The sequence below is a fragment of the Falco cherrug genome, chromosome 9, assembly GCF_023634085.1.
Source record: "Falco cherrug isolate bFalChe1 chromosome 9, bFalChe1.pri, whole genome shotgun sequence".
NCBI lineage: Eukaryota > Metazoa > Chordata > Aves > Falconiformes > Falconidae > Falco > Falco cherrug.
Genome location: NC_073705.1, coordinates 10,378,296 through 10,403,827, shown reverse-complemented (window position 1 = coordinate 10,403,827; position 25,532 = coordinate 10,378,296). Strand labels below are relative to the sequence as shown.

General features: G+C 44.3%; 1 protein-coding gene across 2 annotated transcripts; it reads right to left on the bottom strand.

The window, feature by feature from the left end:
* Window positions 1-22,219, bottom strand: UBAC1 (UBA domain containing 1). 2 transcript variants are annotated; one of them, XM_014282371.3, is made up of 10 exons: window positions 21,793-22,219; window positions 15,705-15,825; window positions 13,517-13,590; window positions 12,172-12,279; window positions 10,967-11,084; window positions 10,166-10,274; window positions 8,482-8,713; window positions 7,308-7,394; window positions 6,240-6,378; window positions 1-3,650 (listed from the first exon to the last, which is right to left on the bottom strand). In XM_014282371.3, exons 1-10 carry the CDS (start codon window positions 21,928-21,930, stop codon window positions 3,535-3,537), a joined length of 1,242 nt encoding a protein of 413 aa, XP_014137846.2. In that variant the 5' UTR covers window positions 21,931-22,219; the 3' UTR covers window positions 1-3,534. The 2 variants fall into 2 exon arrangements, with proteins under 2 accessions (XP_014137846.2, XP_005442078.2); XM_005442021.4 differs by having other exon boundaries at window positions 10,967-11,069; window positions 21,793-22,218.
* Between the last annotated feature and the right edge of the window lie 3,313 nt (window positions 22,220-25,532).

Genomic DNA, 25,532 nt, shown 5'->3' with positions numbered 1-25,532 from the left:
TTTTATTTTTTTTTAAACAAAAACTTGTATTCCCATGTGATTAGGGACCTCTCACTGGCTTACAGACCAGATCCACCAGTCCTCTACCCATCAGCCACAGAACAGGACAGTTGGTCACCAGGCAAAGCTCCTTCCACATGCACTCCTGATGCCTGGAGACCCGTCTGCATATTCTGGTCAATAGCAGTGATTTTCAGTTTTTTGCAGGTCTTGTGAAAACCAGGATAATTGATGCCTTTGCAAGCACAGTGGACTTAAGTCCCCCCTCCACTTACTATGATAAAGTAGCAACACACGCAGGCGTGATGGGGACACAGCTCCCTAGTCCACTGCTAATTCATACCCATACAACAACACTGATGTCTTGATCAATTCCTCAAGCGTTCGTTTAACCCCAAGGGTAGTTTTTGTCTGTTTTAAATCAAGCCCTATGCCTTGCTGCAAACACATCTCCTAAGTTCTGGCCTCTTTCAGCTATTGGCCATGGGAAACTTAAGTTCTCAAAAGTGCAGCAGGACTACGTTAAAGCCATACCAAGCGACACTGTTTAGCAGATCAGGAAGAACACACTCTTCCCAACACCTAGCTATGTAAGTGTTGAGCTCTGGAATAATGAAATCCAGAAATAACCACATTCTCAAGCCTTCAAGCATTTTAAAGATGCAGTATTCCTTTGCCCCTACGTTCCCTAACTGCTGCTGCAACATTAGGTGATTTTGTTGAACCTGGGCATTCTTACTTTCTTCTACTATATAAATATGACTTTTTTACTGATGCTTTTTTCCATATTTTGTAAAAGGTTCAGCAGCACTGATTGTGTTCTGGCATGCCAAGGGAGGCTGCGCTGATAAGAGTTATCACCCTGATCAAACTGACACCGAAGAACACACGCAGCTCATTAGCAGGCCCTGGCAGTTACTGCACTCCAATCCCTCGATGCAGAGATACACAAGCAGCAGAACCTTTACCCTCAGAAGTGAGCCACTCTGCTCTTCCAAAGCAGGTCAGACACCACATATCAGGAATGCCCCAGCTTCAACCCCCTAAAAACTGGGGAGCTGCTTCAAGTTCATCATTCACATCACCCTGGCAGCAGCAACAGAGAGTCCTGGGGGAAGCTCCTCCCATGCCAGTGCAGGCAAGCCAGGTTGCTCACTCTCGCCATATGGCTTGTCCCCTAGATTCTGCCTAGATGCCAAACTTTTAGATTACTCTAAAACTAAGAGATTATTCTTGCCTGGCCTGTCTGGAAGCTCTACAGCCACTCTAGAGTCTGGTCATATATTACTGAAACCAAAAGAAGCATTTCAACAAGCCTTTACATTCTTGAGAGATCAAGACTGCTAGTGAAGTATCTGTTCATTAAGTCTGAACCTGTCCTTATTCATCAGGAAGCCAAATCCACCACCCCCCAAGAAACTACAGAGTAGTTTTTCCCCAGCTTTATCTTCTACAAACACTCATTAAAAGGATTATTCATAAGAATCCTGATTGGTAGAGAAAGACATGTGCCTCTAACCTTAACAGCTTCAAGTGTCTTCTGGTAGTGTTACAGGCAAAAAGCTTCTGGGAGTAAGAAAAAAAAAATGGACAAAATAATTAAAATCTATAGTAACAGTACAACATTTAGTCACAACTACTCATGAGTAAGTTGTGTTGAACTCATTGGGGGTTGCAGGATCAGGTTCTTAGCTTTTACAGTTACAGGGCAAGGTTACAATTTAATATCATGCTGTCAGTCTCCTCTTCGCAAGAGTCTAAGAAAATGGTTTTACTGTCCCATTTGAACAGAAGCCGCATCTCTATAAAGCCTGGAATTTCTAAATGCAGAAATAAACAGTTCAGCAGTCATGAACTGTAAAGCTTAATATGAAATTACAAATAAAAAAATCCTGGGATAGTAAGTCAAGATAAGATCTCATGCACTTTTGATTTCCCCACCCTTCATATTAATTATGTGAAACTGGCAACTTCAGTGCCTTGACTGCATAACAGCACAGATGAGGTGCCAAGTTCAGGCCAAAACTTGTTGTAGGGTTTCAGGTTGCATCTTGCTGCATTTTCGTTTAAAAAAAACTCAACTGCACAACCCCCACACACTTAAAAAGGTGACTTGCAGAGCTATTGAAGATCTCTCTATCTGACAGGACATCTTTGTGCTATTTAAGGACAGGGTCTCCACCTGGTTACTCTGTGTTTTAGAAAGGCAGGTCTTGCCTAGCCTGCCTTTCCAAAAAAAGGGCTGTGAAGCACAAGACACGGTAGGGATCACAAGAGAAATCAATCATGTTTCACTAATTTGAAAATAAAAACCATTTTTTGTTCAGACCGTTGAAAAAGTTAACACCTGCAGAGCCCAATCACAAAAACTAGCTGGCTATTCACAGTGAGTTCTGTTATAAAAGCTCACAACTCCTGTCTGAAACCTCAAGTCAGTCTTCTGACAAAACAGGAAAGACAGCCTGAAATTCTTGGTATTTCCAACTAAAAATAAGCGTCAAGAAAAACCACTTCTGTCTCAAAGACAACAGCCATTTCAAGCGTGCTTTTAGATTATGTTAAACAAGATAAAAACCTAAGCAGTACTGCTTCTTTACAGATCACCAATGAGAAACCCATGCAAATCGGTTGCTTTGTTGTAAACAGTTTGAAACAAAGTTGAAAGCCACAAGTCTCCCTTTCCAAAACCGTGCACATAAAAATGGAAAACCCCTCACTACGTGAACACATCCCTCCTTGCCTAGGATATGGCAGAGTACGAACTTCGGAACTGCAGCCTACTTGAGAATCCAAGTCTTGGTGTAGCGAGGTCTGCCGTGAAAGAGATACTGCATCTTTAATGTAGCTGACAGAGAATCTCCTACGAGTACAACCACTGTGGGACTGCAACAACACTACTGCAGAAAATAAATAGGAAAAAGTAATGCTATTTATTGAAAGAATTCCATCTCTGAATTATTCCGTTTAAATTATAATGCAAAATAAACAGGTTTGGATAGAAACGTGCTTGCTCTCCCAGTATTTGGACTTTTAAAAAACAGTTCCTAAGAATCAATTTTAAAAAGCATTTCATAATTTGATATAGCCATAAATTAATACTGTATGGAGATGATTAATATACTATGCTAGTGGTCAGTGACCTTTTGTAAACACTAGCCAGATGCTAGCAAAACTGGCTAGAAAACTACTGTCACAGGCCTTTTTAACAAACAGTATCATAATTTGTTTCAACAATCAGATTCTTAATTGTTTTCACAAAACCTTTTCCTATTTTTTGATATACTTTATTTTAAACCTAATACCTGAAAACATAAACAAGTCTTCAAACCTCTTCCACTAACACTAAATACACAAGGCAATTAAACTTCAGTTGGCCATAACTACATAAGCTCTCGTGCGAGAGACCCAGTCAGACAGGATCTCCCACCCTCCCCTTCCATCCACCCCCTCCCCGAACAATCCATGCACCCTCCCGCTGAGGTGAAGGGAAAGCGAGGGACAGTAGGAAGTGGCACAGTGGACTGGCATTCCCCTCTACGTGCGATTCAGCGTCTGGAAGATTCGAGAGATCTGTAGCATGACAGGCCCAGTTTCTGGGTCATTCATCCACTGAGTGCTGTTCAAGGGGTTTTCAAGCATATCCTCGAAGGCTGCCAAGAGATGGAAATTGCAACACTCAATTAGCCCTTTATTCAGCAAAGGCTTCAATGTTTGGGATGCCTCAACAGGAGGACAGTTAGAAATAGCTACAACTCAAAGACAGTGGGCAAGCATCACCCAGAAATGGTGGGAATACACATCATACATTGACCATTTGCACTCCTACGTCTCCATGGCCTGGGATGCTACCGGCCATTACGCTTTTTCCACTCCTCAGCATTAAATTCACTGTAGACAGAAGCTGACTAAGTACTCAGCCCGGATTACAGTCCACCTCAAACCTTAGGGATATGGGATCGAACAGCTAAAGCCTACGCACACATCTACATGCAGTAGCAGGGAACATGCTATGCAATTCATCCATTTATGAATGCCCATCTTAGAACCGCATCATTTGCTGCCAGTACTTGTAGGGAGAGACTCTTCTGCAACTCTACTCTTCTGATCAAACTGTTCCACAACCCAGCCCAAACTTCTCAGCGGCTACTTCTTGCACCAATATCTTTCTTCCTCCCTGGTACTTAACGAAGACAGTTCAGAGGAAGCACTGTCCCCCCCTTGCCTCTGTTACTTTCGCTTTTCTATGCTGTACTTCGGTTGTCCTATGGCTACCCTCTTGTAACACCTCTAAAATGAAAACTCAGCCTGCAAAATAAGCAGCAGGCATACCAAAGGCGACCAGAAATGAGCAGCAGAGCCAGCAGAAGCGTAGCCCTCCATAAGCCCCCAAATCTCAGAGCTCTATCTTTGCACAGACTTCCCTGAAGTCAGAAGGGAAGCAGCATCTTCCCTCTGAGTATCATGTGCTTTTCTCCTTTCTGGTGTTTGGAAAATACAGGATGTCAGGGAGGCAGCCAGTTCCACCTGCCTAGACACAGGCAGAAGGGTAAAGGCTGCCTGTGCAGAACAGTTAACTCCATTTCTAAACAGTGACAGCAGTCCAAATATTGAAGAGCAGTTTTTTCTTTCTATACATAGCTGTCTTTACAATAAGCTTTGTTGTTTTCTTTTATTTGTGGGGTTTGGTTTTTTTTTTTAATGTTTTAGTTTTCATTCCTCTACTTACATTAAAAGAATCTGACAGCTACCACAAGAGCTAAGCTGCAAATCGGGCAGAAGAATTGTCCAGCAATAATTTATAACCCTTACGACAGACACTAAGCTGGCCTACTGGACATTTGGAGCAGTCATTATAGAACAGGGGAAAAAAAAAAAAAAGGCAGTTGCACATCTGACCTATTCAGAAGTCACCAAAATAGTGTTGTAAGAGTCTGACAGACTGGCACCAAGGTCAGTGTCTTAATTTTCCCAGGAGTGTTAGTGTACAAAGCTCCAACTGACATTAGTGTGAGCTGTAAGCACCCAGCACCTCTGAAAGGCTCACCATTAATACCTTGCTCAAGGTCACGCAGCATGCCTCCAGAAAAGCCCAGAATAAAGTACAGATCTCACCTTTCACCACTTTAACTATGTCCTTTTACATAGACTCAAAAACTTAAACCCAAGGATGTAACAACATTCTTTAAGTATCTAATTCAATGCAAACACTCATTATTAAAATCTGTGACAGAAGCAATTTGCAGATGTATCATTTGGAATATATTCTCTGATGTTCATCCAAGCTTTACAAGCGCATATAGTGGCATTTCATTTTCTATTTATATTCTGAGCTGCAATGTGGAACCCTCATTGGAAATGAGGAGGCCATTTGTTCAGAAATCAGAGTGGGAAGGTTCTGCTCTTGAATTATTTAAAGCCTTGCAAACTCTCCTAATTACATTTTAAGTAGTATTTTTAAAAGCTCTCTTTCAAGAGCTGCACATAGACTCTTTATTTAAAAGCACTGCTTGAAGTAAATTTTGAAGCCAAGGACTAAATGCAAAACTTTTTATATACATCACAGAGCCAATGTCATTCTTCTGTATCATCCTCCAGCAGAGACACAGATTCATCAGAGATTTCGTGTTCCACTGTCAGGCTCTGAGCACAGAAAGTTGGGTACTTGCTGTGCTCAGAGTCCTTCTGACCGTGAGCACACAGATTTTACCAGCAAGGGAAGTGTGTTTTCACATACATTATCTCAACTTTGATAGGCAAGACCTTAGCTCAGGCGTCTTGTCTGGTTACTCTTCTACAAGTTATCTTCTGTCTCAAAGATCAGGCCTCAACACACAGTAAACTCTACAGTAGGAGACAGCCTTGTTTTTTCTGTGAAACAGTCAGAGTTCTAGACAGACATTCCTGATTTTTCCCCTCATGGCCAAAGGGAGAACACAAAAGGTCTCCTAAATCCACAAAAGCATTGCAGCCAGCAGCTATTAAAGTTCTGAGTTCAGCAAGTGTAATCCAGTAGCCTGGGGAATTAGTATCGTTCCTGGGACAGCCCCAAGTTCTGTTTTGGGTTTAGCTGAGTTGCAGTATGAAGCAAACAAACAATACAGCTGCTGAAAATGAGGAAAAGGGTACAGAGCTGCACCTACCCCACAAAGCTTGCTGTCATCAGCCAGTCTCCACTCTCATTTGCTAGGAGCTACAGAAACAGTGTGCATATATATAGCAGGAACCCAAGCAGGACTTACCTAGTAGAGTTTTAGGGTTGGTTAGCCCTAGCTGTACCACTGGGTTTTCTAAGATGGCTTGGAAGAGAGGGCTATTGGTGTCAATGCCCTTATCTAAGTCCTCTGGAGAAGGCTTTCTGTCTCCCAGCAGCCATTCACACTGAAAGAAATCACCAGGCACAGCAGATGTCATGACTGGCTCCATTAGAAAGAAAGAGTCTCAAAAGTTTTGGCAATGTGGCACGTTAAAACTGTATTTTCCTCTCACAGTTTAAGACCAAGCTATACATTTCTTTTCACACTAGATTACTATTCATTTCTGTGTTGCTCCCACAGAAATCAACTTTTTGTTTCAATGGGAACAGCAGTAGTGCCTGGTATGGTAATAAAGTTACATCAGCGTTGGGTGTTTCAAAGCTCAGGGAAGATGTGTATTATCTTACACAGGTCCTGCCTCAAAGGAGCCCCATCAACATGGTTACAATGCAGCACCCTGAAGCACCATCCAGCCCAATATCCCCTCTCTAATAGCAACCAGCACTGGATGCTTAAGAGGAGAAAATTCCTTGGCTGTCAGCTGCATCCATATAATCTTCCTTATCATCCACTACTGGGGACTAATCAGTCTTTGAAAACCTTCATATTTTTTAATTCCATAAACTGTGGAATGCATCGCTCTAGAATGGTAATTTACACACTGCATGGCTTGAATATCTTGCTTGATAATTTTTGTTCCTATTGTTTAATCAGTTATTAATTATTGGGAATACCTTTTCCTTTCTCACAATACCATAGTCTCTTTTGCAGAGTCTGAGGAAGTTTCCCAAAAGCTTTTTGCAAATCCACACATGCTATCCCAACCAAATCAGCCTCAACTTCATGCAGGCCAAGTTCCTCTACAAAGTCTAAAACTTCTGTATTCTAGTTGTGCATCTAATTTGAAAGAGGCACAGAATATCTAGTGCTCATTTAGTCTCCAGTAACAGTCATGCTTTATGACAGATCAAAACATCAACCAACTCAACAATGAAAAGAATCAGTTGAACAGACTATTGTAGCAATCAGGAACAGAAATGACATTGTACTCACGGCCGCATTTTGCTGGTTGTTGTTTACTCTGAGTGCATCTACCACTTCTTTTTCATCAAATCCCATCTCCATCAGGGCAATGACAGCCTGTATCAGATTTGCACAGCTTAATAAATGTAACATTTAAAACAGAAGTGAGAACAATCACATCCTTTCACCTTCTGTGTAGCTTTCTGTAGGGTAAAAAAACCCCATTATTTCCATTTGTAGACCACCAAGTTTTCAAATAGCCTGTATCAAAAGCATCTTTATTACGGAAGATGACTACATCTTAAAAGTGAAGGCAGTTCCCAACCTCAAGACTGAAAGCTGAATGCAAGGCAAAGAGCAAGCGTACCTGGGGTAGAAAGGAGAAGAACTGGACAGAAACACCTTACTTTGGAACTTCTCTCATGTCACAAAGCTTTTGCTCACATCTCACTGACATATCAAGCTTCACATGCATTTGTAGTTCCATTCACTCAATTTAATTTCACTTCCTGGATTTATTATATTGCTAGTGAATGTTATATATTTAGACAAGCGTATCTAGATATTGTTATGAGAATGTTTAACCATTTAGAAATCGTGCTCAGGTCATCAAATACATTTGCAGCTTTTCACCTAAATCTCAAGAAACAACTAGTTGTAAAAACAAAGCACTAGATTCCAAAGAGCACCTCCTGGTGAGTTTACAGTGTGATAACAACATGTATTTTCATTTCAGCTAATTCTAAAAACAAGGATAACTTCTGAATTTGCTGCAAGACTTAAACCTGCTGCTGATACTTCTTGTCCTCTAAATGCAAATAAAATGCTCTTCTATCCTTTTCTACAGCAGAAGGACCTGCTCCTGTCCTGCAACCCTTCCTTCCTAAACAGCAGTCATAAAAAGCTATGCCAGGAGTCTGGCAGCTCATTTCAGTCCCATTAGTTAGTTTTCAGGTGCAGAAGTGTCAGTAATTTAGCTACTGCCATCTGAGACAGCAATGCATTAATTAGGTAATATCCCTTTTAGCAACCTAAATTTAAACAGTCCCTAAAGACTTCTACTAAAATACTGTCAAGCCAGCACAATACACATCTACCCAGCTATCCCATTTCATTTATTAACTAAACACTTATTTGGATTCCATGGTGCCTACACAGCCCCTTCCAATCCTAACAGTTACGCAGGGAGATAAATGGCACATACTCGTGGGTCTGGACGAAACTCTCTTTTCCTCCGGATCTTCTTGAATATTTCTGTCAGCTCATCCTTGGCCTCTTCCCCACTCGCTTCTGAACTAGGACCCGCAGTTGCTTCAGCGGAGGATGCACTAGCTTCAGCTGTGGCTTCTGAAGCAGTCTGACCTGGAAGTGGAGCATCCACTGTAGGGTCGTCTGCATGTTCTATCAACCACTCCATGGCCTGCGTCACCGACATACTGAAAAGCAAATCAAAACACAGGAATGAGAAACACTCCAGATGTACAGCTGTGTTCTACATACATTTGCCTCTGCATTTATTCCTGTGGTATGCTGACTTGCAGGTTAATTAATATCTGAAAAGTCATAAATAATAAAAGTTTTGGGGCAAATCTCAGAGCGTCTTCATTTTCTGGGCATTCAGGGCACCACAATCTTCTCTGAAGCTCAGAACACTGAGGAATGAAGCTCAGTTTGGACAGCTGCAACCCAGATTGTAAAAGGCATTTTTGAGGGAGTCACCTTATTCTCTGCGACATCTGCTTTATTTCACAAGAGAAACACTGACTATTTGCAACCGTTGACAAGACTGCAAGCAAAGCATGTTCCAAATTTACAAGGAACCACATCTCAGACGCAAGCTACTTTGCTGCTTCCTAAGACCTCAGACACCCATCCAGTGATCAAGGAATGCCGTTAACACCACAAGAAAGAAAGAGGGTGAAAAACATTTTATGTGCACAGCACATCCTGCGTGAGAGGAAAAATTCACCACAGGCAACAGCACCTGAACCTGTGCCACTCTTCTTCCTCCACTCTGACTTAAGAAGAAATCTGCGATCCCTCGAAGGAGAGGCTAGCCCAAGGGAACAGAATATGATCTTAACACTGCCACTTGATATACAGTGTAATTGCTCAACCTAAGGGATCTTGAGAGCGTCCCAACACATCTCTTCCCAAGGAATATAGAGGAAGAAGCAAAGATAACAACAGGACAACCGAAAATGTGATTTCATTTGACGCACGGGCATTATTACATGTTTATAGAAAGGAAAGCCTTTGCCTGTTCGGCTTTTCAGTGACAATGTGAAAGATGGAGGACATTGGGAAGAAAGTCTGAGCTGCAGAGGAGATACTGGAAAAAGAGTGACTGGAGTATGTTGTGGCTTCTCTATCATTAGGAATTTTTGGAATGCCCTAACAAACCTCTCTCAGGAGTAAGGCACTATAGCTGATTGTTCTTAGCGCCCAGGAAGAACTATATTACCTCCTATTTTCCTACAGTTGCTACCTGGACTTCACAGTATCCTTGGAAGGTTTTTAGGATCAGTACAAAGGTTTTTTTCTACAGCTGCAAGACCAGTGTGGATGGGCTAGGTTTGCTTTTCCGCTCTGTAAAATATGAATTCTAAAGTGGAACAAAATGAGAGTTTAATACTTGGAAACTGTGCCAGCCTGGCAGCCTTGTGAACCACAGACCAGCTATTCCTTCCAGAGCAAGTACTGCACCGTTTCCCCTTCCCTGTGCCATCCACACCTGCGCGCTGCCTGAGGCAGCTCTGTTCTCTGAGTTAATGCTTTTTCCAACCTAGTTTTAGGTGACCCACATAAGGAGACTGTATTAAAAAAGATGCAATTTTTTTTTTAAGCCATATAGAGTAATGTACAGGCAGTGTGCTGAGTACACTTACTGATTTAACCGAAGGGCTTTGACAGCTCTGCTTTCTGGAAACCCCATTTCTGTAAGCTGTCGCAGTGCTATCTCGTCCACTCTGTCTTCCTCATCCTCATCCAGCATAGCTACAGATACACAAATAAAACAACACTCAGATTGACTTCAAGCTAAAATAAACCCCTTTCTCAATGGAATGGCATGTGTTATGTTCAAACCCCGTTCTTCTCTTCCAACCCTTCTTTTGTTTCTGCCCCGAATTTGCTATCTCATCATTTAATTTGCTGCACTCAGCTTGGGCTGACTCAGATAGATCCTTCCAGGACAAAGACTTTGTCCAGATGTGTTCAAGGCCTCAAATGAAAAACAGCTAACTCTCACATGACCACAGAATTTCCACATAAGTAAATATACAGGAGATTCACTGAAGACCTAGAAAGTAAGTTGGATCTGATTATAGCAGATCTCAAGGGCAAGCATCTCCCACAAACTGAATCAACAGCTACACTTTCTCCTCATTCTACTATCACCTTCTGCATTTTCAACTATTCTTTACCATCCCTAAAGTGCAACTCAAAAGTTTTCCAATTTTTTCACTACTAAAAATTCTGGTTTTAAATAGAACTTCTCATCCATCCCAAAGGGACCTCACAAATTCACCACTTTCACACAATCTGTATCCAGAAGGTGAAATCTCTGCCACAAAAGTAGCTTTGCTTTTACGTCAAGGTCTGGACTTTACTCTGCGAGCCAATTCTTCTGCTATGGAAACAAACAAGTTGCCAGGACTGAACTAGTAACTATAAAGATATGTTCATACCGTTTGCTTTCTTAAATAGTTCAACTGCATCTGGGTTCAGTGCTAGCAGTTTCTGTGCAACTTCTATGAGAGACACTAAGATCTTCCGGAGCTCTGTCTGGAACTGCAAGAAAGGAAACTGTCAAAACATTTAGACAGGAAGTTACCAGACATCATTGAATCTTAATATATCTATTGTTAGTAACTCAGCAGCAGTCTGGTCCCTGTACAGAAGGTTGCTTTATTAGAGCTTCATTCTCATTGTTTAGTCTCTCAAGAAGCACTGGGCCCTTCTGAAGTGCTACATGGATGTAAAAGCTACTGGGCAGAAAGGTCCTTTTATTTCTACCACAGCCTGCCACCCAGTACCGCCACAAGATGTGCAGTGTTCAAGAAAACTCATTGCTTCATAGAAACACTGACTCTCACCTTGCAGAAATGCTGTTAAGACGACAGTCACAGTAGCTTTGTACCGGGGCTGCTTACTTCTGTGAACCAACGAGCCTTCCTGGTTTACTATTTCCTTTCTAGTACTCTAAACTCAAACAACATAGATCAAAGCTGTTTTGTAAGCTGAAGCATCACAAATACCTTTCAGTTGGACATTTGTTTTTAAATACGCTGTGCTCAGTAGGTCACATTGGCCATTAAACAGCTTAAATGCCAACTGTCCCCTTCGGGTTACTAGGGCATACTGACAGCATGCAATATGTAGGCAGATTTGCAGCTTCACACTCTTGCTAGTACAGAAGGGTAAAAGTAGTTCCCACACCACTAAAGACAGTCAGAAGCATTACAGACTATCAGCATTCAATTACTGAAGTCAAAATTTATGCTTAATTTCTCTTTTCAATACCATGGAAGAGAAAAAAACCCCAAAACTCAACAATACTGCAAAGACCTGAGACTGAAAGAGCTATTTAAGACTGAAGAAATAAAACGCCCTAGCTTCAAATATGCCAGATATTCAATATGTACACCAAGGCTCTTCCATGGACAAATACAACATTCAGAATCATAGCTTAGAGCAGGGCTTTTTATTATCACTAAATAGTATGAGCTGTGTCTAGATCTTAAGCTAGCTACTCTAATATACATTATATACATCTGAATTCCTCTTATAGAGAGAAGAGGATCACATTCATATGTAAGAGAAAAGGTTATACAAGATAAAAGCCTATTTGGATGTTAGTGTCTGTGTGTTAAAAGTCAAGAATACTACTTACATCCCTCATGTTGTGATGGGCCACGGTGCGATCCACATTGCGAGAGGGCAGATTTGCAGTTGCTTTGAGAATAGCATCCTTATCAGGAGCTTTCTGCTCTTGTTTCCTCTGAAGGACAGAAAATATGATTAGGTTTCATAACCCACTATCCACAAAACAGAGAAGACGGCACAGCAGACAGCAGTTTCATATTCTTCACTAAGGCATCAAGCAGTGCTCTGTAACTTGCAACTAAGAAAAACAGCAGTCTAGCAATACAACGGATTAACAGCACCAGTATCATTTTGTAATTATAGAGCAAAAGAGGACCTGTTGAGTTGCCCCACTTCAGTCCTTATACCTATCTGTGTTACCTAAACACACAGGGAAATTCCAGCATAAAGAGGGAAAGTGTAACAAACACAGAGAGAACTCAGAGGCCTCAGTGCCCAGGACCATATTCTGCTCCGCACGGTTTGCTCATGGCACGCTCTCCTCAAACCCACGGTTTGTCAGGAGATGTATCAACACTGTGCACAAACTAACAACTGCTTAACACTGGAAGTGCTCCGCTGCTTGCAAGTATCATGCAGAGATATATGGTGCCTTGGATTTTCAGTACATGCTTATAGTCCAGGACAAAACACAGCAGGGTAGAAACTCTTAAGTATTTCCCAGTCTTGTAACTTATACTCTTACAGTGACATTCTGCACAGCAAGACCATACTGAAGAGAGAGACATACACCAATACCTACAGGAAGCAAGAAGAAACAAAGCTGTGCAAGGGCAAAGTAGAGACCCCTAGGAGTTCACAATGTCAAGCACAAGCACCACCCAAAGTGTTTATATGATAACATCAACTGCAGTACCACTGGTGCATAAGCAACATCCTGGGCATCACTGACCCTCAGTAACAATTACATTCCAATAAAATAAAATAAGAGTAGTAAGGGGCCAACACTCCAGCTCTAGAGACCTGGTTAAAGGGTGACAAGCCACACATTGCTAAAGATAGAAGACCACCTGACAGCAAGTCAACATATTTCTATAAGGGTTTCAGAGACAAAGCAAGGCACTTGCTGAACTACACTTACACAGTTACCAGGCATTTGTTCAAAGATTAAATCTATACTACTTCCACAGAGTGTGTCTCCATGTCTTGTTCTAAGGCAAATGTTCTCACCAAGTTAAAAATGCAGTATCAGCTTCCTCAAAGTTTGGAAGGAACATGAAGTAATTTCCCTAGAATTTAACTGGCAGCATTTGCCTCTACAAGCAAAAGGAGTACACCACAGTAATCTTTGCACACATAATTAATAAAGCAGTTAATCAAAACAGCCAAGTCGAGAGGTCTTTCACACTCACTTTCTCCTCTGCTGACACATCTGCCATTTTGGGGAGCGGAGGTGGCGCACGTTTCTTTATCAAAAGCAAGACATCTAGAAAGAGAATGATACTGAAGTACATTAGAAAGTAACATGAAAACAGTTATTTTAAGATACTTCACAAACTCAGTTTTTCCTGGAGATGAATTTTGTATTAATTCCGCTGTAGCATCGGACCTTTTTCACACTTTAAAATCTGTATGGCTTTACATGCTCCCCTTCAGTGTTTGCAATTCCTTAGTGCACAGCGAATTCCAAATTTGGTCCATTATTAGTTACACTTTGACAGTTACCAATTTCTTCTCCTTGTATAACACTATTAAAGAAAGGGTATTACAGGCTCCAGTTGTCTTCTAACATTAATAGTACGGTAACCGGTTCACGACAATAAGAGACTATCTGCACTTTCAGTGCTTCCACTGAGAAGGAACCAGCACAGACAGTTCCCGGGTGGTTTTGGGTCTAAGCTGAGACCTTCCAGCTGCAGCAAAGCAAGCACCAAGCTTCAACGAGAACTGCCAGTATCAGGTTGAAGCTCACCTCTGTGCGTGAATGGCAGCAGAGCGATCCACAGTCTACAGCAGGGATGCATCACTGGTAGACCACCAGGGCAAGTCTCAAGGACAAGTCTTCAGTCTCAGATAGCCCATATCACCTGGCACGAGTGTGCTCTGGCCTTTTAAGACTAACACTCTCCCCTTACAAGGTACCTTTTTTTCTTGGGATCACGTGGTGCTTTACAGGTTTCTAGCACCTCAGTTACTACCACAAATGTTCTTAAGGGTGGAAAGGTGCAGACACCCTGCTCGGAGCCCAAAGCAGGCCTGTGCAGCATCTGCAGCCCTTCAGCCAGATACAGCCTGGCACACAGTTTTTAGTCCAGTGCACTAAGCAGGTAAAAAGCAAACAAAGCATGCTTTGTACAAGTTTCCTTGGTCTGGCTCAGCACATAGCAGCCAAGAGCAACAGCTGGTGAAGGCAGTTAACCCTCATTTGTCCAGCTGACCAGAACACGAAAGGATCCACATGCTGACTCTTGGCTGCCCTGTGCAGTCAGCTGGTGGCAATCAGCTGTCAGCTGCAATCTTGTCTCCCTGACAAGCAAGGCACATGAAAGGTAGAGCACACTGCAGAGGGAAAAGGAGCAATGAGGCATTCACATGACAGCTTACTATGACTACATGGTTAATACTGCTTAGCTGCTGCAAACTGCAATTCAAAACTCTGTAGGAGCCAGCCTAGAAATAATACACCACTGATCAGCAAAAATGCTGTCCCTTTGCCTTTGCCTACGATGGCACTTCTCAGCTGCTGTTCAGCTCTAAAGGTGATAGGTGATACTGCCTTGGAAGAGACACCAAACTGCTTGTGTTCATGGCAGCAGTTCTCCAGCCTGCATGAACACAGGCAGAAACCCAGGAACTCTACTCCTGCTGAGTTTCTGGTTCAGACAATAATTTCAGTCTACAGCAGCTCTGCTTCACTCACTTTCTGCACCACTGCCCTTTATCTCCAGAAGGGGCCATTAGCTTAAGCTGTCCAGTAAAGACTGACTCCAGCTCTCATCTTCAGATACTCTTTTGTTTCACATTACTCCTCTACACCTTTAAAGTTCAGGAGCAAATACATACCTCACATGCTGCTGTAGTCAGTGATACTATAGTGTCATGGATTCTGACCTACGTTTGCAGAGGACAGATTGAGATCTAAAAGGCAGACACTCAGATATACTTCAGCAATCATCCTTCCACTTGACCTGGAGACCTCAAGAAACCTCCCAAAAGCACTGGGTTGTCTGTCTTTGAATACTCAGCCATCATATTTATTTTTGAATCATTTTGAAGAATAAATGCTGCCCTGGAGGTTTAAAAAATTCCTTTAAAAAGAAATTAAAATTCTGTGTTTAACTTCTTGACTTAATAAACACTCCTAATTCTTTTTCAACTCTTAAAAGGAAGAGTAAAGAAATGCAAACTGCCCAAGGTGCTTTCTCTGGGTCTTGGGGGAGGGGGGGAGCCTTTTTTCCTCTTCCTTTTTTGCCACCTTATTAACTTCCTATGCCAAAGCAGAGAGTAGGTATTAAAACAGTTACTGTTTCGAACCTGCCAAATAGTTAAACACAATCTCCTGTTTCCAGACTGACAGGATTAAAAACCAGACAATCCTACCTCTATCTTGAATGTTTTCCTCCAACACTGTTTTTGTGTCTGTCAGCACCTTCTCAGAAGTAGCATGTATCAACTTATGATGTGTCATGGTTTTTGGATCCTCCAAGCTCCCAGGTACACACTGCAGAATATGATAAATATTGAAGATCAGAAGACAGGAATAAACCTACTGCATGAATCACTGCACTTCGCACATAAGATTCTCCACATACAAGCTGTGCCATCATTTACTAGCTTCTTAATAGCGTAAGCTAGAGGTCAATGCACAAAATGTATTTTATTAAAGAAACCGAGGCTTGATTTGCACTGTAACAGTACTGACTGTGGTAGGTTTCTACCTGCATATCCAAGCTTCTGGCTGGGAAGAAAAATCAACAAAAGGAAGGATTCTAGCCTTCCTTCCTTGATGCTGTAAATAGCTACACCTGGGAGTTAGACTTGATGATCCTTATGGGTCCCTTCCAACTGGAGATATTCTATGATTTAAGTTCCAACTAATTATGATGCTCTAAAACCAGACAGTTTCAAAGACCTAACATTACAGCCCAGCCATCCCAAATGAGCCCTTCAAGGGCACCAGCCTATGTGAGTGGATTTACACTTCTGCAGTACAGAACATCTCTATCACACTTCTGAGTGCTTGGTCCTATACTCAGCCCTACGGAGATTTGGAGCAAAGCAAGGATGCTCTAGGACCCACAGCTAATTAATTCTGCAACAGATTGCTAAGGTCACTCACCCTTGTGAGAAGTCTGGGGGTAGTACCATGAACCAAGAATGTAAATCTAGAAAGAGCATCTAGTGTTTTTATGGAAGGGAAGGCTATAATAGTGCAGCGTATTTCTCATTTGTAACTAGTGTCAAAACAGAGGAGAGACTCTCTGCTTCATCTAATAATTACTATTTACACATACTATCAGAGTAAACAAACAACTGCCAGCAGGGATTTTGGCATTAAGTGACCTTAAACTGGGAAGGCAATAGTAGTTTCTGTACCTTGTTTCAAGGTGAGATTAACAGGTTTGGTTGCTGGAGCCCTAACCTGGGTCCCTGCTCAAAGTGCTGAACAAAAGTTACATTCACAACTTTCCTTCCAAACCATAAATAATCAGCATACAGTAGATTTTTTTCATATATGAATGTAGGAATTGAACTTAACTCCTTATTACTATTGTAAGTTGTACGACAATTCACTAGAAAATCCAGTTCAAATCCTGAAAAAAGAGCAAGAACACACAGAAGCCTTGAACTGACTCCTCTTCACACAGAGTGGTTCCCAGATCCACAGTGATAGTTTTCACGAACATGACATCAGTGTATCTAGAGGCTTCTAATTTGTTTGAGTGGGAAAAGAAAGCATAGTGGTTGCAATTCCAGAAAGGCAAAATTAAAAATAACAAACTACGAAAACTATAAAATTGATGCTGCTGTTCTTGCCACAGAGTAGGACACTTAGTACTGACCCCACCGGCTCTGCTCACAGAAAACAGCTTTTAATAATGCTTCTTTCAATACGTGTTTCTACCAAGCCACTTTTACCATGTCTGCAGAAGAGTGCATTCACCCTTTATGTCACAGATCCATTTCCAGAAAACCCACTGAAATCAGTGCTTCATTTAGCCCTGTTCATCATAATATGTATTGCCAGCCTCCTTTAAAGGAATCCTTTTAGTTCACCATCACCTTTTTTGTTGTCACTGCAACTGATGGAAAACACAGCTACCTGGTCTTTTTCCAAACATAATGGACTTGTTTTCAGCACAGATCTCAAGTTCCTCACACTTCTGTACAGTTCTGGTGCCTCAATAAGATTGAGGCAAGAACGTTTGAGTCCTGCTTTGTGTAACAGTAGCTCCTTACTAATCCTTTAGCGTATTAACTGCTGAACAAAAGCCAAAGAACACATTAAGCAGCTGGGAGTACCTCCTGTAACAGATCTGATCAGTTATCCAAAATGCATGAAAGTACGTCAGTGGAACACCTCCTCTCCAAACAAGCTCAAAATATTACTGTTACAGATCTTGAGAGTCAGAGCCCAAAAGGAAGAACTTGAAAATGGAAGCTGGGCAGTGTATGTTTGGGGCAAGAGGAGACATGACACACACCCATCATTCATTTTTTCCCTACCACGTAACATGTGCGCACACATGCAATCATAAAACTAACAAAGGTGAAAGTGAAAAAATGAAAAGTTGCTGTTTTAAAAGAAAAGCCCTGTGGACACCTTCTTCCTGTTCCTCTAACCACTTCATTAACAACTGCATAGAATGATAAGGCATATATAGACAGTACATACATCAATGAGACTGCTTAGTGAAATACTTAGCTTATCTTAACATTTCAACAGGCCCTGGGAATAGAAAAGCCATCTTAACAGGCAACGTCTCTACTGGCTCTCAACAGACCACCAGGAAGGACCGCCACTAATCATCAGATCTCACTGTGGAAGCCCGCTTCAGGGGAACCATATTTGCCAAAATACAGTATTTTTTGAAGCAAATACAACGCTTTGTATTTATGTAACCGAAAACATCTTTCTCTCCAGAGAGAGAACAGCACTGGTAATCCACAGGAAGACTAGTGAAGGGACAAGGAATTCCCTGCACAGCACAGAGGAAGCATCTGTCACACAAGTGAAAGGAAGCTGAAAAATCAGGGTTCACCTTGAAGCAGAGAAATCAGGATGCACCTTGCTGCCCCAGGGCACGGCTGGGGTTACTGAGCATGGCTCCCCCAGCAATCAGAGGTGCAGCACGCTGGGGAGGATGAGCTCTCTCTGATCTTTTTGTACAAAAGCACGGTAAGGACAGGACTGCTGTTTCATCGTTTTGCTTCCAGCATAAATATTTGCATTTCTTTTCAACACTGGAGTTTACAGCAGGCTGCTTTGCCAGGCAGGTGAGAAAGCTTTGTTCACAGGTGCCTGAACAACTGCTTAAATTGCAAGCCCTGGTGATGTCAAATGCTATTTGCAAAGCTCAGAAGCCAGATAAACCACAAGAGTTTCTGTTTTTAAAATAAGAAAAAGTGTTTTTTTGTTTGCTTTTATTAACAGAAACATTTGAAAATAGTACTCACACTCCTACTAAAGCTTGGGTGGCTTAAACAATCTGCATCCCTCACAAAGTATCCAAAACATGCCCAGAGCTATGAACCTACCCCTTATCTTTGTACTCTGAGAACTAGCACCTTGCATTTCTGTTCCACAGATACTCCTTATCATACCTTAAACCCCAGGTGGAATATCACTGAGGCAGCTCAAGACAAAGGGAAACAGAAACATTAAAAGCTTGCCCCACACCGCCAGGAAAATTACAGGTAGAGCTTACATACACACACAGCCCACACTTGCGCATCGCGAGTACGTGACCACAATTATTTCAGAAATACTGCTGAGCCTCAGCAAGAAGCGATGGTCTCTTATGATGAGAGCATCGGGACCAAGGCTGTCTACAGCATCGCTGGCCAAGGCAGTGCTGTACTTGGTCTGTCCACACTGGGGACAAGAATTATGAATCAAAAATATTGAAGTGAAGCTTGAGTTTCTGTGGTTAAACTGTCCCTTCTCAATTCTGGCTCCAAAACAACAGTTGCTTTTTAAGGAAACCACAGGAGAACTCGGGGCCCACTCCCACTGAGGTGGTGGGGCCTTGCACGGGGACAAGTGACTGTGCCAAGAGAACACTTTAATGGTGAAACTTGAGTTAGAAAAATAACTAGGAAGGGAAACTGCTTATTATCAGGTATTTGTTCACAGACCATGTAGACAGCATTACTAAAGGCTGCAGATTAACAGCAATCACCACTACACTGTTACAGGTCAAGAGATAAAATTAGTGGGAGGTGTGGTTTTTTGCTTTATCTGTAACCAAAAAACCCAAACCATAAAATTCAGGAAAGAAAAAAAAAAAAAAAGACATCAAGAGTGACACTTCAGAAATCAGTAAGCATTTGAATGTTATGGAGGGAGAAGTGGCCACCTTCCTAGTTCTTAACTGTTAGAAATATTATCTTCCTCTGCTTCCTGAAAGAATGATTTGAAAGACTTTACAGAACATAATAATCAGCATCTTACAAAAGATAGCTGCATAAATTATCTCCAGGTGCTATCAAGATTCACTGTAACATACCCATGATCAGGAGTCATGATTTTTCCATTTCTATTTTCCCCTCCATAAAACTATATATTATCCATAATGGTTATGCAAATCCACACCATTACCACAAAGCAGCAGAGAGAATGAAATCAAATGTCATGCCAAGTTATCAATTGTCTTCTGTCCTGACTAGCACTGCAATGCAAGCATCTATTCAATTAAGCTTCCTGATAATTAAAGGTCTTTCAGCTCTGCACATATGCACGTAATCATTACCCCACCCTGTTTTGGCAGTCTTTGCACCACTCTTCTGCTTAATCACTCAGCTGCGCTGAAGGAGGACAAGAGGGAAGCACTAGACTTCTTCCAGGAACGTAATAACACGGGGGGCCCTGAACCCCACAGCTTTCAGCAAGGCAGCCCCATTTTCCCCTCAAGAAGGATCACACTTACCTCAAGCGAAGCAAATCAGATGTAGCCTTTCTCATCCCTAAACCAAAAAACACTTGCAAAGACTACGAGACAAGAAAAGCAGCAGGTGCTATGACCTGCAGTTTCCAGGGGTTCTAGGTGACAGCAAAAGACTAGCAGGCTCAAGGCAGAGGGCACCTAGGCTGCTGGCCCCCCTTACTTCACAGCATGCTCATTCAGAAAATAAAATCTTTTACCCTTCAAATAGCGGTTAAGTAGTTATATATTATGAGTATTTCTCCTATTGCAAGTGTATTTTGTAAGAAAAGTCTTTGCAAGACTTTGAAGACCAAACCCTGCTATTAAATGCAACTCAGTAAATTGCACTCCCAGAGATGGGAGTAGAGACTCTTACTTTCACCACATAGAAGACACATATCTCTCAGCAAGAAATTCAGCAGGTTACGACTCAAGCTGCTAGTCCACGTTGTGCTGGTTCCAGACTGACAGACTTTAGGACAGTCCTAGTCATGGGTCACAACCTTACATGTTGTTGTCAATCTTACACATTGTTGTCACTCGTGTTTTTGCTTTAGAGTAAAACACTCACGGCAGATATTCAAAATTCAGTCCAACAGTTTTGAAACCACTGGTTTTAACATTTAACACCCACAAACACAGCAGTGGTAATTGATCACGTGAGTACAAAGAGCCTGTGTCTTCCAGCTCAACTTCTACAGACCATGCCTGGGCATTTTTACACATTTTCACTTCCAGAGAGTGATTAGGAATTCACCCTTTGGACACGTCCATTAAGATCTTACTGCTCAGAGCACAGGGAGGGCATTAGAAAAAACATCATCTCCCCACCAAATATCCCACTAGGTAATGTGCCAAGACAGGATAAGGCGGTACTAAGACTTTTTTAAAAATGGGAAGTTCTCCTCCACAGTTACTACTTTCCTTATTTGTTCTTAAGCAGAAACATGAAACAAACCAGGCTATAACTGGCAAGGGAAAATCATCAGAAGCCAGTTCACAAGCCTCTTGCAACGCACAGCCACCAGATCATGAAGCGCATGCAAATACCACCATAAAACACACGCCAAATTCTGTAACTAAAGGTTGCAAAGTAATTTCCCCCCAAATCCTTCTTTTCCCACATACAAAACTCTTGAAACGGGCATTTTCTTTCCATATGGAACAGTTTCACAGAATGTGGTGGGGGCAAACATGGCAAACCAGGAAACCAGAACACAAAACCATTTGGTTACTTGAGTTATTATTAAAAAAAAAAAAAGACAAAAACCAAACAAAACCGAAAATTCACGTTCACAGGGCGTTGGAAAAATCTGGTTTCTTCACACGGGGTCTTACCTGCCCTTCCCCTCGACCATGACTCTCACTGCCAGCCGGAACGCTGAAGTACCACAGAAGGCACAGAGATTTGGGCTCTGTCTATGGCCCATGCCCGGCCCAGGCTCGCCGCTCCCCCCGAGCGCACCCCAGGACCCAACACACCCAAAGGATTCCCGGGGGAGCCCCCAGCCCCGGGGGCCCGCCGGGACACCTCTCCTTACGTGTTTCAGGCACCGCTCCTTCAGCTTCTCCACCGTGGTGTCCTCGGGAACCTCCTCCAGCCACTCGGCGCCCTCCATGGTGCACACATGGAGCCTCAGCACCTTCCCCGTGAAGATCTTCTCCTCCTGCACGAACATCGCCCCGGGTCCCGCCGCCTCCGATCCCCGCTCTGCCCCGGCGACGCCTCACCAGGCCCCGGGCACCGCCGTGCGCCGGGCCCCGCGCTACCGCCCGCCCATGAAGGTGACCCCGCCAGGCCCGAGGGGAGCGGCGAGCCCGGCCGGGCCGCGCTGGGACAGGGGGAGCTCGGTGGGCCCCTGACAGCGCCGCCCCTCCCGCCGCGCTGCCCCGGTCCCGCCGCCGCTGTCACCGCCTGGGCCCGGCGGTCCCTCCGGGGGGCCGGGGGCGCTCCCGCGGCGGCCGGAACCGGAAGTGCGCGGGGGATGCTGGGAGACGTAGTTTGACTGCGGCCAGCGGGACCGCTGTGGCTGCGCCGGAAGTGGAGGCCGCGCCAGGCGGAACGGAACTGGCCACCCCCGGGTGCACGGGGAGGGGGGATGGGGGTGGTCCAGACGCTTATTAACGGCTGCGCGGTGCGGGGGCGGTGCGGCTTCAAAAAAAAAGAAAAAGAAAAAAAGTGTTTTCCCAGTGCATTGTGGGAATCGCGGCCTCTGTCTGAGCCGTGGAGCACTGTGGGAGGTGCAGCCCCCGTCCCGGTGCATGCCGGGAGCTGTAGTGCGCGGCACTTAGGCGGCACCCGCCGGCTTGGGCCAAGCCGCTGCTGCCGGCCCGAACAGCGCTCCGGCAGCGGCCGCCCACCGGGAGGCACCGGCGGGGCCCGATGGGAACCTGCCCGCCGCGCCCGAGAGGGACGGAGCGGCTGGGGGGACGCGGCGTTCTCCCTTCTGCCGCTAGAGGGGGCCCGCGAGCTGGCTGCGGGGCTGCCGAGGCGCATCGCGGCTGGCGGGCGGGGGCTGCTTCCCCGCCGCGGGGGCCGCGGGCCCGGGGGGCAGGCGGGTGGCGGGCCCTGGGGACAGAAAGAGGCTAAATCCGCCCTCGGGATCGTACTGAGCAGGGCGGCCCCACGGTCACGGAAATGCGGCCGGTGGGTGCTGCACCGGGGCCAGGGCTGGTTGTCCGGCGCCTGGCTTGGCTGTTCAGAGCTCCCTGGCTGGGCCTGGCGTGGCCTGGCGGAGTCTGGAGTTAGCTGCCCGCCTCCCACCCTTCTCACGTGCCTGTGGGTGCTGCAGGGTGCGGTGCTTCATTTCCCAGAGAACATAGGATATTTAAGACTAATCTGTGGTAAAACGCAGGGTCACATGGTTTCTACACACTCCATAATGCTTTGGCTTGTTCTCCCTTCCCAGGTTACTGTCTGCAGCCTGCCAGGCTGTGGGATGTTTTGGTGTTAAATACATCGGTAAAGGAGCTTGAAATGAAAAAAGGGGCACTGCAGCTGTAGCTGCTGGATTTTTATGTATGCGTCAAATAGAGCTGTACTTGTCTAGAAAATGGGAGGAATATGTCATTGTTTCATCTCTGAGAGTGAATGCTATAATATTCATGTTACCCACTCAGTCTGGAGCTGGTTGAACGGCAACTCTGCAAGAAATAAATCCAGACAGAATTAGCAGACCCAGAGACAATAAAGGCAATGGAGTGTTACGCGAGAAGGAGCTGAGGGCTCTGGAGAGCCAAAATTTGATCCCATCAAAAGGCAGATTTGCTTTCAGGTTATCAAAAGCAGTAGGGACTGCTGAAGCCTGCAGCCCAAAGTGCATCTCTGGGGGTCTTTATACTTACACTGTGCCGGGCCAGCAGCTCCCAGGGGTCAGACAAGAGAATTCTTTCCTGTTTTCCAGGATGCAAAGGAATTCCATCCCTTTCTGTAACCGTTGCTGGCATGCTGGGCTCAGACAGCAGCTCCCAGAGCCCACGAGAGGGAGCAAACTCGCCCTCAGCAAACTCCCTGCCAGCAGCGGCTCCATTTGGGGACTGTCTGCGCGAGTTTCGTCCCCACAAGCGTGGCCCTGGAGCTGTGGGGTGTCTGCCGGGGCTGACACGAGGGGAAGCTGCGGGTCCCGAGGGCGGCAGTGGGGTGACCCCAAGTCCAGTCCTTGCGAAGGACCAAGTGGGAAGCCCTGACCCCAGCCAGCTGCTGCTTGAGGGGGCTAAGCACCGGCTGCTGGACATGTCCTGGCCACTAGAACCACCCTGCATGGACCTGGGTGCTGGTGCAGTGCTGGGCACCCTGCCCATGGAGAACCACACTTCTTTTCTGATTATCTGAGTTATTTGCTCGCTGCAACATTTCCTGCTTCATGGAGGGAGCTGAAAGTCTGGGCACCAACTCGGGAAGGTGACACTCAGTGACCCCAGTGGTCACTCTGTCTGTGAGGGAGAACAATAACATTTTGCTAGGAGACATTTTAAAACAGCAAAGAAATACCGGGTGATTTCCCAGCAAAATAAATTCAGTTGTGAGCTCTTGGGGGGGCGGGGGGGAGAGGGGGAATGCGTGGATGCTACACAGCCATAAAGGAGGCTCTTCGCAGTTGCTACTGCAAATAAAAGCAATATTTGGTGATGAATCTGGAACTGAGGCAGAAAAAAGGAGATTTCTTCTTGCTGACCATATCTTGCATTGAAACAGTGCTTGCCTAACACAAGTGGAATACTTTATTTTCATCCTTTGAATGCAGCTCCTGTGTGCTTGATAAAATGTACCCATAAAATTGCAAATACAAGGCAATTTGACTACTGATGGCTAATGCATCATAACGGCTAAGGAAATGTGAGCATTTAAAAATACCCCATTTAAACATTGGGCGCTACCTCCTTTACTTGCACTACAGCCAAATAAATAAACAATATGTGTGTATTATGTTAATATTGTCCAAAGCCAAAAGAATGAGTGCACAATGTGTTGCTTTTTATGACTGATCCATTATGCCCAGAGTCCAACTTGAGAATGGGAAAAGGGGGAAATTCAACAGCTCTTTCCCTTTGAGAAATGGCTCCTTTTGTTTTAGTCTCCAGGTGAATTACTTTCCGTGATTGCATCCAGCAGCAGGAACCTCCTATGTTACAGAGAGGGATACAGCGTTGGCATGAGGGCTGCCCCATGTTACTGAGGGGGGGAAGGCAGAGCAGGGAAGGGGGGACAAAGCCCCCCTACAGCCAAACACCATGCACAGCATGGGGTAGTACCTGGGGAAGCAGCACGGTGTTACTGGTGACTCCTGCAGGAACTGAAGAGGGATGTGGGAGCAGGTGCTGCTGCCTGGGGACTCCTTTGGTGCAAATTGGAGCAGTCTGGGGACTGTTCCGTCTGCAGGTTGTCTGTGGTCCTCCACGGAGGACGTGGGTCTGAGGATGACTCAGGACACACAGGGCACTGGCTGTGCCTCTCCTAAGCTGATTTCTTCTCTTGCAAGGACTCCAAGAAACTCGTTCCAGACCAGCCGGTGCTGGTGGAGCAGGGACATCTAGCTCAGGGAAATCCACACCAGCAAACCCGTAATCTCTTTTAAATTGTCTGAGAGTGGGAGGAATAAAAAAAAAAAAAAATAAAAAAAAAAAAAGGAGTAAAAATTACACACACCCCTGCCAGCTTTTCCTGGGCAATCTCAGAATTTATTGAGACAACTCCTGTGGGATGCTACATCATGTCATCCAAGACTTGTGTATCGACTCTCTTTCCCTGCTGCTGCTGAGTGAAGAAATATGATAGCGGGAG